At 60.2% G+C, this 12,463-nt stretch overlaps 1 protein-coding gene across 1 annotated transcript in view; it reads right to left on the bottom strand.

Annotated features, from left to right (window-relative positions):
• Positions 1–12,463, bottom strand: part of NCOR2 (nuclear receptor corepressor 2) — a 166,272-nt gene that overhangs the window by 54,198 nt on the left and 99,611 nt on the right. Inside the window, 1 exon segment of the mRNA XM_033220138.1 lies at positions 4,884–5,026. Within this exon segment, the coding sequence (XP_033076029.1) occupies positions 4,884–5,026 (143 nt within the window).

Raw genomic sequence — 12,463 nt, 5'->3', positions numbered from 1 at the left:
GGTGCCAACACCCTGAATCCCCACAAGGCTGGGTCTCAGGGAGAGTCCCAGGAGTTACAGTTAATCCTTACACACATGGTCCAGCACTGTGGGATCTGGTGTGTGTGGAATAGGAGATGCTGGTGATGGCATCGGTCATTACGGCTGATGTTTACTAAGCACCTACTATGTGCCAAGCGGTTTCTGGTATTAATTTATTGGATCTGCACAGCTGCTCTGCATATCAGGGCATGCCACCCCCTGCTTCAAACTCTCCAACACCTAGATAAAATTCCCAAATCCTCCCTCCATCCACATGGCCCTGTGTGATCCAGTCCTGGACCCCGCCTGCCTCTCCAAGCTGCTCTCCCCTCTTCTCTCCTCAGGGACTGTGCTACAAACACATTGCCCTCCTAGCCAGAGGGCCTCTGCACCGGCTGTTCCTCTGCCTGGACACCCTTGCCCCAGATATCTGCATAACTCACTTCCTCACCTCCTTCGGGCCTTAGCTCAGACATCAGAGAGGTCTTCCCTGATCACTCCATCATTAGCTCATCCCTCCCACCTCCACCATCCATCATTTTCTACTACATTCCTCTCATAGCATCTTCAGACTCCATTCTGAAATTGAGTGTGCGAACCTGTCTCTCGCACCAGTTCCTCAAGGGCTGGGATCTTTGTTCTCTGCTATATTCCCACCATACCGGGAACAGTGTCTGGCACAGAACAGATGCTCTGTAACTACGTCTTTAGATGAATGAACCGATAGACAGGGACAGCGGCTCAGAGAGGCAGACACATGCACAAGACCACACAGCTCATGAGTCGAGGAGCCCAGATTTGAACGCAGGCCAGGTTCAAACATTTCCTGGCCGGACCATCTCTCTGCAGGCCTGTGCAGCCTCAGGTAGAAGAGATTAACAGCAGAAAACAAGGCGGGGCCGGGCCAAGGCTGAGGAGGACAGAGACTGAGGAACATGGAAGCCGAGCCCGAGGGGCCTGCATTCACAGATGGGAGAAAAGGGTAACCTTCGGCCATAAGGAGGCGGAGGGAAACCTCGCAGAAGACACTGAGGCCAAGTGTTACATAACTCCGGGACATACCCCGCCCGCCTGTCCGCCAGATCCTGCTTCCTGCTGACGTCGCCTGTGGCCACACTCGGGCCAGGCCTGGTGCAAGGCAGGAGGGGACCCCCACTGACCCTCTGCTCCCCCACTCCTTCCTTCTCTGGCCAAGGGTGACATGTCTTCCTGTACTCCAGACAGGGTTGGGCCAGCAGCCAGAGGTGGCTGTTACTGCGTTAGGATTCACTGGGATGTGCCCTCCTCCCTGGGACTGAAAGGCACAGGGGAGGGGCAGGAGGCGGAGGTCACCAGGTTCAGCGGCACCTCTCCTGGTGAGACCTGCTTGCATACTGCAGCGACGGGAAGCTCACCACTGCAGCAAGAGCGGCCACTGTCAAGACAGCTGGCCTGGCCTGAGCCCCGCTTCCTATGATGGGTCCCTGCATCTGCTCTGCTTTCTCTGCAGCCGTCGATAGGAGGGTGCTCCTTCAAGGTGGGCCAGGAGCGAGAACCAACTGCACACTCCCGAATCACTCATTCTCATCCAGGTCCCAACCTGGTTCTCAGGGTCCCCTCCTGCCCACACCTCTAGAGTCTTCAGCATCAGGGGACAGAAGGGCCACCCTCTTTATCAGCTGTGTCACTCGGCTCAGAATCACTCTCATTGGCACTAGGACGGCCCACCTTGAGTCCAGCCCTGGATGGGGGCTGTGCCTCGGCTCAGAATCCTTTCATGTAGCCTCCACTCCCTCCACGGTCCACTAACGAAGTGTCAGCTCCTCAGCCCAGCAGGAAAAGCCCATCCATTCCTCTGCCCTCAGGGCACCTGCCATCGCTTCCCTGGGATACAGCAGGCACTCAATAAGGGGTTGCTGAATGGACAGTGAGAATAATACTGGATGCTTCTTGAGGGCTGACCAAGGAACAGGCACCACCCTTTACAAAAAGAAACACACTTGTTCTTCAATAGCCCTATGACTGGGTCCCTTTCTTAGCCCCATTTTACAGAGGTGGAAACGGAGGCACAGAGAGGTGAAGTGAAGCCCAGTATCCTTGGACCCAGTCACTAAGCAGCAGAGCTGGGGTGCGAAGCCACCAGCTCCAAAGCCCTGCTTTGCACCATCCTTCTGGAGTGCCTCTTTGAATGAATGGATGAATCAATCAATCAATCGTGAGCGCGTCACCATCAGCATTATCACAGCTCTCACTAGCAGAGTGCATGGGGCACACTAGGCCGCGTTCCAAGCGCTCTGTAGGCAGCCACCCAGTGCATTGCCACAACAGCCCTTTGAGGTGGGTTTCATTATTGTCCCCATTTCACAGGTGGGGAAACTGAGGCACAGAGAGCACTGGTCACTTCGCCAAGGCCACACAGCTAGTAGGTGGCAGAGCCTACATTCAAACTCAGGTCTCCTGGGCCCAGTCCCTGCTCCCAACCCATAGCACACTGTGGCTGTGCCTGCACACACCATTCAAGAAGGGCCCTCGTCAGTGGGATCGCCGGCTGCATGTTTGTCCATGCCAGCAGCTTCATTGGTGGTTACTACACACGACAGGGTGCCTTGAGCATGGCCCATGCCACCTTGGCCCAGTGCCCATACCTCCCACAAATCTCCTAGTCTAATAAAACCTTCCAACTCAAAAAAAAAAAAAAAGGAGGGGGTCTCAGGCAGCCCTGAGAAGGCGGTAGATGGCGTCAAGATAAAATAATAATAACCACAGCAGTAAGAGTCACTAGGGCAGGTCGCCTTCCCAGAGCATTGCCCCTCTGGCAGGCACGAAGGTCCTCACAGGTAATCACTCGTTCACTCCTCACAGGACCTCCTGGATAAGAACTGTTATTCCCATACTTTACAGATGGGGAAACTGAGGCTTAGAAGCCAGAATTCACTGCCCAAGGTCACAGGGGTGCCCAAATCCACAAGCTGGGCCTTGACCCCAGTCTCGCCCTGGGCCTAATTGGACGGTTCACCATGCTGGGGTCTCTGGTCCTCCAAGCCACTCTCAGGTTTTGGAGTCTCTGGGGGTACAGTAGGGCCACACCCTGCGGAAGCCTGGAAAGCCAGGCTGTGTGGCAGCAGGCTGCAGGGGAGGAGACGCCTGTGGTCATGGGGTGAGGGGGACAGGCGGAGGGGGCCCCGGAGCGGGAGGCGGGGTAAGGGGGAGGCAGGGTGAAGAGGGAGACAAAGAAAGGAAGGCTGGGGAGAAACCAGGAGGCCCTTTTTGTGCCTAGGGAGATGCTCAGGGCCAAACCCCTGCCCCTGAGTCATCCCGGATGGACCACTTCAGACTCCTGACCTGGCTGACAGAATCAATGGCCCACAACATCCCCCTACCCGGCCCAGGCCCCCTTCTGCGCCCCCAGGCTGCTGTGGCATGGGTCCTCTTTGCCATAAGGGACCTCAGCAGGTGTTAGGAACAGAGGTCTGCACATTCAGCCAGACACGGTGCCTTCCTCTACACCCAACCAGAAAGCCCAAAGCATCCAGAAGAAGAGGGCGCTGCCTGAAGCCCTGAGCTCTGGGGACAAATCCCAGGGGCTGATGTGGAGGGCACGTGGGGCACTGCTTAACTGGAAGTGACAGGGAGGGGCCTCCCTGAGGCCAGAGGGTGGATTTCAGCACTGACCACAGGGCCGTGGGACTGTGCCCCCTCAGTCCCGGAGCCACCAGCAGCCGCGCGCACACATGACTCACAAAGAACCCACTTGGGAGGGTGGAAGGATGTCCTTAAATTCTGCACAGTGCTTGGGCAGAGTTCAAATAGGGCAAGGCTATACCTGGCCCTCCCACTGCAGGCTGTGTGACCTCATAGCCTGCTCACCCTCTCTGGGCCTCGGCAGGTTGCAGGGAGGGAGCAGTTCAGCATGGCCTGTCTGAAACACACTGTATACACTTTACACCCAGGCGCAAGGCAGCCCCACATCATGGTTTGGTGGGGAGGCGGGGAGGGGAGCTGTGCAACCCCTCCCTCGTGCTTCTGTATCAGTGAGGAAACATGTAGCCTAGCGATGAAGGGCGTGGGTGCTGATCTCATAACTGTGCGCACAAATCCCAATTCAGTTGCATATGAGCCTGGCTAAGCCTCAGTTTCCCCAGCTCTAAAATGCTTGGCAAGCGTGTCAAAGAGGGAGAAAGGAGGGAGGAAGGGAAGGAGAGAGGTAGTGAAGGAGAGAGGGAAAGCAGCAGAGGTCTCCCTCAAAATGCTCCTTGATTCCCAGAAACAGCTGTGGAAGAAGCGGCTTTTCCCTGGAGGCCATTAGACAGCGAGGCGGGCCTGCACCTTCTGTGCTCGTGCAGGAGGGAAGGGTCTCAGCCTCCCGGGGCCTGCCTCAAGCCCTCCAGGATGCTGGGGCTGAGATGTCCGCTCCCCGCCCCCTAGACCTGTCCCTCCCCCGCCACAGCAGCCCTAAAGCTATGAGGTCAAATGGGGCGGGGGAGCTGCTCGCTCAGGACCCATTTGCCTCCGGGTCCTCATTCCAACGCGCTGACAGCCTGAATTCCTGGCTGAGTCAGTCTGGTCCACCGCGCTCCTTCCCCCACACCCTGAGCTGGGGCTGAGGGCCCCCAGAGGTGTCTGTCTGATCGGAGCAGGGTCAGGGTGGGGGTGGAGGGCAGCCTGGCCTGGTCCTTCTCCAGGGCAGGGACACACAGCAGCATTGCGGGCTACAGCCATCTCGGGGCACTCCCAGGCTTGAACCCCCAGAAGCTGAGTTCTAACAAGGCGGCATAACAGCCCCTCCCTGGCTCATGCCTCCTGGGGTGCAGAGACACCTCCTGAGGCAGGCTGGGCTCCTCTCCCAGCCCCCGGAGGCGCGGCGCAGGCGGCTATGGACTCACCATCTTCAGCTTGTGCTGCTGCAAGATCTCATCGAGGTTCTGCCTCTTCTTGTAGTTGAAGTAGAAGTTCTTACACTGCGACACAGTCTTGGAGCCCACCATCCGGGCGATGGCCGACCAGTTGCGGCCGTGTTCCAGGAGACCTGTCTCGGGAGAGGAGGGCAGTGAGGGGCGGCCAGGCCCGGCAGGCAGAGGGGGCCTGCGTACATGGCCTGGGGGGCAAACGGGCCTGGAGCAGAAACCCAGCCTGGGGCTCCCTGCTCAGGCCCAGGACCTCGGGAAGAAGAGACAGCGATGGGCCACGTGTCCCCTGGCGGGGAAGGTACTAGAGGGTGGTAGGGCTGGCCTCTGGGGTCTGGTTTCTCAGTCACTTGACTCCAGGCCAGGATGCATGGGAAAGGCCTGGGCTGGAGGAGCCAAAAGCGACAGGTGAAGCCCCACCGAGCCACCGCGCAGAAGTCTGGGGGCGGAGGGCTGTGAATGTCCAGGATGCACAGCCTCTGCCCAGGCCCCACCTCTCCTGCCTCCCCCAAGCTGGGCGGGAGGGCGGCCGACGTGACCCAGCCCTGACACTCGCTCACAGCTGCAGGCGAGGCCTCGGGAGACGGTTGTTTTCCGGCCACACTGGCCCAGGGAAAGGAAGGGACGTGGTGAGCAGGGGATGGGAGGGTGGAGGTCAGGGTGGGAGTGAGCTGGGGCCAGGAGCCTCCGGGCCCAGGTTAACTGGGGCACCTCCAGGGCCCAAACTCCCTAAGGGCCCCTAAAGGCCCACTCGGGACTCGAGGCCCACCAGGCCGGGTTGGGCAGCTGGAATTTGCTCTCAAACCCCAACCCGCACCACCAGGAGGTTCTCTCAGCCTCACAGATCTCCTGCTGTGGGAAGAGACCCTCCACGAACTGGCAGAAAAAGTTCCCTCCATCCCCAGGTCTCAGGCCAGAGCGGCATGCCACCCCCCACGTTCTAGTTTCAAGGCCACAAACACCAGGCTCAGCAGAAACACAGCCCCTGCTGCACCGGAGGCAGCGCCTGGGAAGCCAAGCCCCCGGTCTCGGCCCATCTGCCCGGCGAGCTGTGGCACACACAGGCACAGGCCAGGCAGCTCTATATTTATGCCTGTGTCTCCAGCGGCGTGACCTTGTATGGCCCAGCCAGCCCGTGCAGGTAGGGCCTGCCCACTTTCCCAGGGCTGTGGGAGAGACAGGGAGCGCTCCTGACCTAGGGGGATGTGCGGCAAGAGGGTGCCCCTCCAGGGCAGCAGGCCCCAAGGCTGAATCACGTAGCTCGGGACTTGGCAGCCTCCCTGAGCTGGAGCTATACTTGTAAGGACTTTAATGAAGGATTTCCCATAATGAAGTTTTTGACCATTTTCCTTGAATCAAATCAATCTGCAAGCCAAGCTCCAGCTAAAATGGTTCAGGGGTCGTGGAGCCGAGGGGCAGCCGTCTGTGTTGGCATTTTCATTCATTCCTTCATTCCTTCCTTCCTTTCTTCCCTCCCTCCCTCCTTCCTTCCTTCCTTCCTTCCTTCCTTCATTCATCCATCCACCTACCCACCCACCTACCCACCCACGTGCCGGCTGCCTGCCTGCTACACACAAGGCTCTAATGCAAATAAAATAACAGCAGCAGAAACATCAACACACCAGCCCATGGCACGGCTGAGTGACACAGAGTTTGCAAAGCCCTTCAAAGACTTGGTTCTGTCTCATCCTTGCTGTCATGGCTGTGACCATTTTCCCATCCCCAGGAGGGGGAAATCTCCTGGGGAGATTTCAGAGGGTCCCGCCAACTCACCCAAGCTTAGAGGACCAGCCAAGGCGGGCAACGCGGGCATGGGGCCCCAGACTTCCTGCCCTCCGGGTCCTCTGGCCCCTGTGGCGTGGGGGTGGCACTGACTGACAGGCCATCTGCTCGCCCGCTGTGGCCCTGGGAGCCACGTGGCCTCACGGCCCGCTCCTCAGGGTTCCTCAAGGACAGGCGCAGAAGGGGAGGGCCGGGGCGTGGGATCAAGTGGCACCCGGCCCCTGACCTTTCCCTCCGCCCGCGCCAGCAGCAGCTGCCACTTCCAGAACCTGGTGGACGGGGCCGTGCGTTTATTTATATTTCCCCAGCCAGGGCCAAGAGAGCCCAGGCAAACACGCCGGGCCAGAGGGATCACAGGCCCGGAACCCGGGTGGGAGAGGGCGGGTCTCCCATCTGGGCCTGCCGGGTTGGGTGGGCATGGAGAGCCTGGGGGGTGGCCCGACGACGCTGGGGAGGTTGACATTTCCAAACTCAGTCAATAAATAAGGAGGTAGCTAGGAGCCTGGCTGGGGGTTGGGGACCCTAATTAACTCCGATCATGGGGGCAGTGGGAGAGGGTTGAGGGCAGGGGAGAGGGGATGGAGGTGGGGATGGGGGTCACCCAGTCCTTCCTGAAAACACGTGGCTCCCAAAGGAGCAATGGGCAGAGTCACCCGGGCACCTAGCCAGAGCTCACCAGCAATCTCGGCCAGCCCTTCTGCTCTCCGGCCTCAGTTTCCTTAACTGCCCTGTGAGGGGCCAGAGTGGGTGTTCCATTAGCGCCGGCCAGGGCCTCGGGGTAGGGGCAGGCTGGCACTGGCTTCCTCTGGTTTCTGTTTTGGGAAGCCCAGGCAGAGGGTGCCGGGCACAGGAAGAAGGACTTTCCACCCCACCGTGCCTTGGAGCCCACCCTGCCAGACCCAGCTTGAAGCCCCCGTCCACCTGGAGAAACCCCCTCTGCACAGAGCATCACAGACCTTCCCAGGCACAGATCCAGGTCCCACCCCTGCTTCCAGGAGAGCCTCAGCCCAGCAGGGAGAGAGGGGAGAGGCACGGGGGAAAGGATGGGCTGGGACCCCCATCCACTCCAGGGGCCCAGAACTCCAACTCCCCAGCTGCCTCAGCTGCCCAGCCTCAAATCCCAGACGGCCACGTTGCGGTCCCTGTCCCTGCACCCGCAGTCCCCCATCCCCTCCCCAGGACCACTCACTCACATCCTCTCATCCGCGTCTCCCCCTCGGCCAAGTTTTCCGGAAACATAGGGCTGGGAAGATGCCCCGGGGAGCGGGCCCAGAGAAGTGGGCCGGCAGGCTGGGCGGCCGCGGCCGGCTCTGCGAGGCTGCTGGCTGGCGTCTGCTGGCGGCTCAGCTCAGCCTCACATCCTTCTCCGTCCCACGGTGAGGGAAGGAGGGAGGGAGGGAGGGAGCGAGGGAGGGAGGGACGCGGCGGGCGGAGGCTGGCTCGAGAGGGGCGGGAGGCAGCTCCTTGCAAGCCCGCCTGCCTGTGGTGGCCCGGGGCTCCTCCAGCGGCTGCTGCCACCTCTGACGCTGTCCCCAAGCCGCTGTGGGCGCGCGAGGTGCCCTTCCCCGAGGGTGGTGGGTGGTGGGAAGTTGTCAGTGGTGCGTGTGGGGCACCCCTGGGCCAGGCATCGCTGGGGCGCCGCGTGCCGAGCTCCTCCAGCACCAATGTGCCCAGTGCGGACGCTCAGCGAGCAGTGCCGGCCAGGGCCCACAGACCCCCGGGCCGGGCAAAATCCAAGGACCCAGGTCCAGCAGGGCAGCCGTGTCACCCGCAGCCGGGCTCAGCTCTGATCTTCCTGCTGCCTGACCCAGCAAGACGCGGCAGGACTGAATGTGACCTCCAGACGGAGGCTCGCGGCGGGCGGGCGGGCGGGCGGGGGAGCGTGGCAGAGGCCCAGGTTCACAAGGGGCGGGCCAACTTGGCACTGGCTTCCCCTCCCTCTCTCCCCATCCGCGGCGGTGGCGGCGTCAGCAGTGGTAAGAACAGATGAGGGTTCCAGAAAAACAGAGCTTCTCCACCCCCGGCAGACGGGGAGCAAACAGCTTCTTCCGCCGTCATCCCCTCAACCCGTCCCCCAACTCTCCGTGTCAGTTCCACCTGAGCTCTGTCCCCTGCCTGGCCTGATGCTGCCGAGGCCGACCGAGCCCTCCATCGGGGGGCTATGGGTGGGCAGCAGGGCTGGTCTCGCATTCCAAAGGGAGCCTGGGATTTGACGAGCCTTTGTCAGGTGCACACAAGACCTTCAACCATTTAGGGTAGGGGGAAGGATTTGGGGATTTGGGGTCCCCAAAGGGCCCTCTGCTGCTGGGGGATCTCGGGACAACACCTGCCCGTTTCGTCCTCTGAGAGCCCCTGCAGCCATGAAGGAACACTGTCAGAAATGCCAGGGAGCCTCCCGGGAGGTTGAAAGTTAACTGAGCTGAACTTTGGAGCCTAGATTCAGGTCACGACCGACTTCCCTGACTCTGGGATCATTAACCTGCTTTTGCCTTTAACCCCCAGCCCTTCCATCCTGCCCCTGAAAACCTGGGGAGCAGAAGGTGTCTCTGGAATGCCCCAGCCCTCATCCTGGGGCATGATGCCAGGGGAGGGCAACAAACCTCAACCACATCGGGGCTCTGGGCCTCTCCACCTGAGTCCCACCCTCCATCCTCTGCAGGGGAGGTCTCAGTGCACTTTTAAGGATGCCAACCCCATCAAATCATCCTCTGCTTAAAATCTTCCAGCGACCACCTGAAGCTCTTGGAATAAAATCCAAAGGCCCTAGGACGGCCTGGGCAACCCTTATGGAGCCAGCTCCATGCACCCGCCCAGCCTCTCCCTGGGTCACTCGTGTATGCCCCAGGGCCTTTGCACTGGCTGCTCCTGCCACCTCCACGGCTTTCTCACGGATGTGCCTCGTCCTCCCTCTGGTCTTGGCTCAAGTGATGGCTCCTCAGAGAGCCCTTCTTTGCCCGCCCCTCCAAAGCGAACCCCCCGTCGCCCTGCCATCCCAGGGTTTGATCATCTTCATAGCTTTTGCCGCCTCTGAAATTAGCTCCCTCATTCCACTGCTCATCGGCAGGTGTCTGGGGCCTGCTGGGCACCCTGGGCATTGTTGCCACCCGTCTGGGTCCCTGGTAAGGAGCTTGCAAAGGAAGAGGGGGCTGTGGGTTTAGCTCTGCACCCTCCCAAAAGAGGCTGGGGTATCCCCCTTGACACCCAGGCACATGCCCCCCACACTCTGTGCCAGGGCGGAGATGGTAGATTCTGCCACCATGCCCTGTGGTCTGGATTCTCCGACCCTACTTCTAATTTCTAAGGAAGGAGTTTCATTCTGAAGAAGGCAGGAGGCAGGAACTAGGAAGTGAAATTGACCAAGACAGGAAGTCCAGCCAGGAGGTCTGAGTCACAGACAGAGCGGAGAGACAGGCGCAGGGGCCTGGTGGCCACAGGGGTAGGTGCTTGGGGCTCCTCTTGGCTAATCCTGCTCTGGGCACCCATGGGGCAGCGCCCCACATGTTATCTGGGGGCCCATGACGAGCTGTTCTTGTGGGGGCCAGGACTCAGCCTCCTCGGCTCAGGTGCTCCGGCCCTTAGGGAGGCCTGCGGCCCTGCTCAGATGCTCCCAAGCTGCTTTTCTCCAAGGGTCTGCAGACCTGCACCCACAGCTAGGACTCCGAGGGGACCACACAGCCACCCATCTGAATCTGGGGATGTCGCCGCTGTTTTCTCTTGGAAGTCCGCCCCCAACTCTGGAAACACACTCGCTCTCCACACCCCAGCCAGTCACCTCCAGCCTGGATGTTTCCCGCCCCTTCCATGAAGACTCACAGGCTGCCTGCCAGAGGGGGGCATTGACCACTGCCCTCTAGCTGTCCTTTTCCCTGAGACACTCAGCATGTTCTGCCCAAAACCCTATCAAAGTTGGGAAGGAAAGAACCAGCCGTCTTGGGCCTGAGTCATGCCACTTCCTCATTTCGGAAACCCCAAGCCCTGGGGGTGTTCCACATGGACGGTGCCTCCACGTTGACACCCCTGACAGGCCAGGCACCTCCTGAGTGTCTTGTCAGGGCTTCCCCAACTCCTGCCATACTGAAATCCCATCAGGATGTTGGCTGGATAACATGACACCTGGACTTGCACCTCCCCACTCTTTTCTCTCCATCTACTCTTTCAAAAGTCAGCCTTGCTATCTGTCTTAGCCTCCGCATCAGCAATTATACCCGTAAATCATAGGTACAATGTGAACAAGCTACGTCTTCTCCCAGCTCTCAAAAAAAAAAAAACCAGACTCATTAAGATGAAATAAAGTCACCTGCGTACGACCTGGCGCTGTCTCGCCTACCATTTCCGGAAGTGCTACATTACACCCTTCAATGTCACGTTTTCCTACGGAGCAGAGCAAAGCAGGAAGCCAGCCTGGGGGGTCAGACAGCCCACCCCATGCCCCATGTCCACCGCAGTGTGCTAGGTGAGCACTGGCTCTCCCTCCGGCCTTGGTCTTCTCCTGTGCAAAGCAGAAGTCGTGTGTATGCGTGCATGTGTACACATGCGTGTGGGGGGCCTGCCTTGCTCGTGAGTACCAGCCTCGCCACGTGACAACAGGCATCATTACGACCGCATCAACCGCCAGGTGCTCCTTCCCTGAGTCAGGAGCCATGTGGATGCGAATTCATGGGTCTCCCGCAGGAGGGAAGAGGGGCTTGTCGATGCCTGATCTCATCTTCAAGGGTGCTGACAGGAGCAAGAGTGTGGTCCAGACCTTGCCCCTGTGTCTGGCTGTACCCCAAGTTCCTGCAGAAACCCCAACTTTCTCCTCCTTCCAAACCATCACAACAGATTGTAATATATCCGGCCGGGAGGCCAACCAGCCCCAGACACACGCCCTCCCTAGTGATCTCTCTTCAGACCACATGTGGTGACAGTCTCCTTGGACGCAAGCCCCGAGGCACTGCACCATCCCTGCCTGGTATACCACCCCTCCTGAGTCACACACCCCGAGTGTTGCCTCCTGCCGGGCCCTGATGGACAGCTGCACCAGGAAGTAGCCGGGCAGACCCAAACCCAGGAGCAGCAGCACTGCCTACTGGCCCGCCCACCCCACTGTTAAGCTCTGGCAGCTTTGTGCAGCCAAGTACACAGGCGCTCCTCTTTTGGGGGGCCCATGGTGGGCACAGCCCAAGGCTTTCCCTGTGGACATGCAATGGGGGAGGTCCTGCTCTCCAGGCTCCAGGACTGGGGGCTCACCCCTCCCCTTCCCACGCCTTAGATGCTTCATCCATAAAAGCCCGTCAGGCCAGCCCACGCGCATAGCAATGAGTGGTTCCTGCCTCGCTCCTGTGGAAAGTGGTAAGGCCATTAGGCAAGGCAGCTGGAGCTCCTGGGGGAGGCCTCTGGGGTCTGCCTGGGCTCACCGGAGCCACCAGGGCCTGGTCTTTCATGTCCTCCCACTGTGGGCCGCTCCCTGGAAGCTGGGAAAGACTGGCGGCCCAGAGGCGGGCCAGAGCTTACTCCTGGTCTAGAATGGTGTGACAATGGTGTGACCAGGAGCCTCCCCACCCGCTCCACAGCAGGTTCTCTGCCGCCAGAGAAGAGGGCTGGGGCCTGGAGGAGCTGCCAGCAGAGCCGCGGGCCTCTCGCACTGCTGGGTTGGGCTTCCAAGCCAGGCCAGGCTGACCTTTCCCAGGGGAACCAAGTCCCTCATCCCAGCCCTGCTCCTGCCCTGCCCCTCCTTCCCCATGTGGCGCTGGGCCTGAGGGCAGGCGGCCAGCTCCCCAGAGCTACCCGATTCCTGG

The sequence above is a fragment of the Trachypithecus francoisi genome, unplaced genomic scaffold (assembly GCF_009764315.1).
Source record: "Trachypithecus francoisi isolate TF-2019V2 unplaced genomic scaffold, Tfra_2.0 Lachesis_group11, whole genome shotgun sequence".
In the NCBI taxonomy this organism is placed as follows: Eukaryota; Metazoa; Chordata; class Mammalia; order Primates; family Cercopithecidae; genus Trachypithecus; species Trachypithecus francoisi.
The sequence above is the reverse complement of the archived record's forward strand: the minus strand, read 5'-3'. Positions and strand labels throughout refer to the sequence as shown.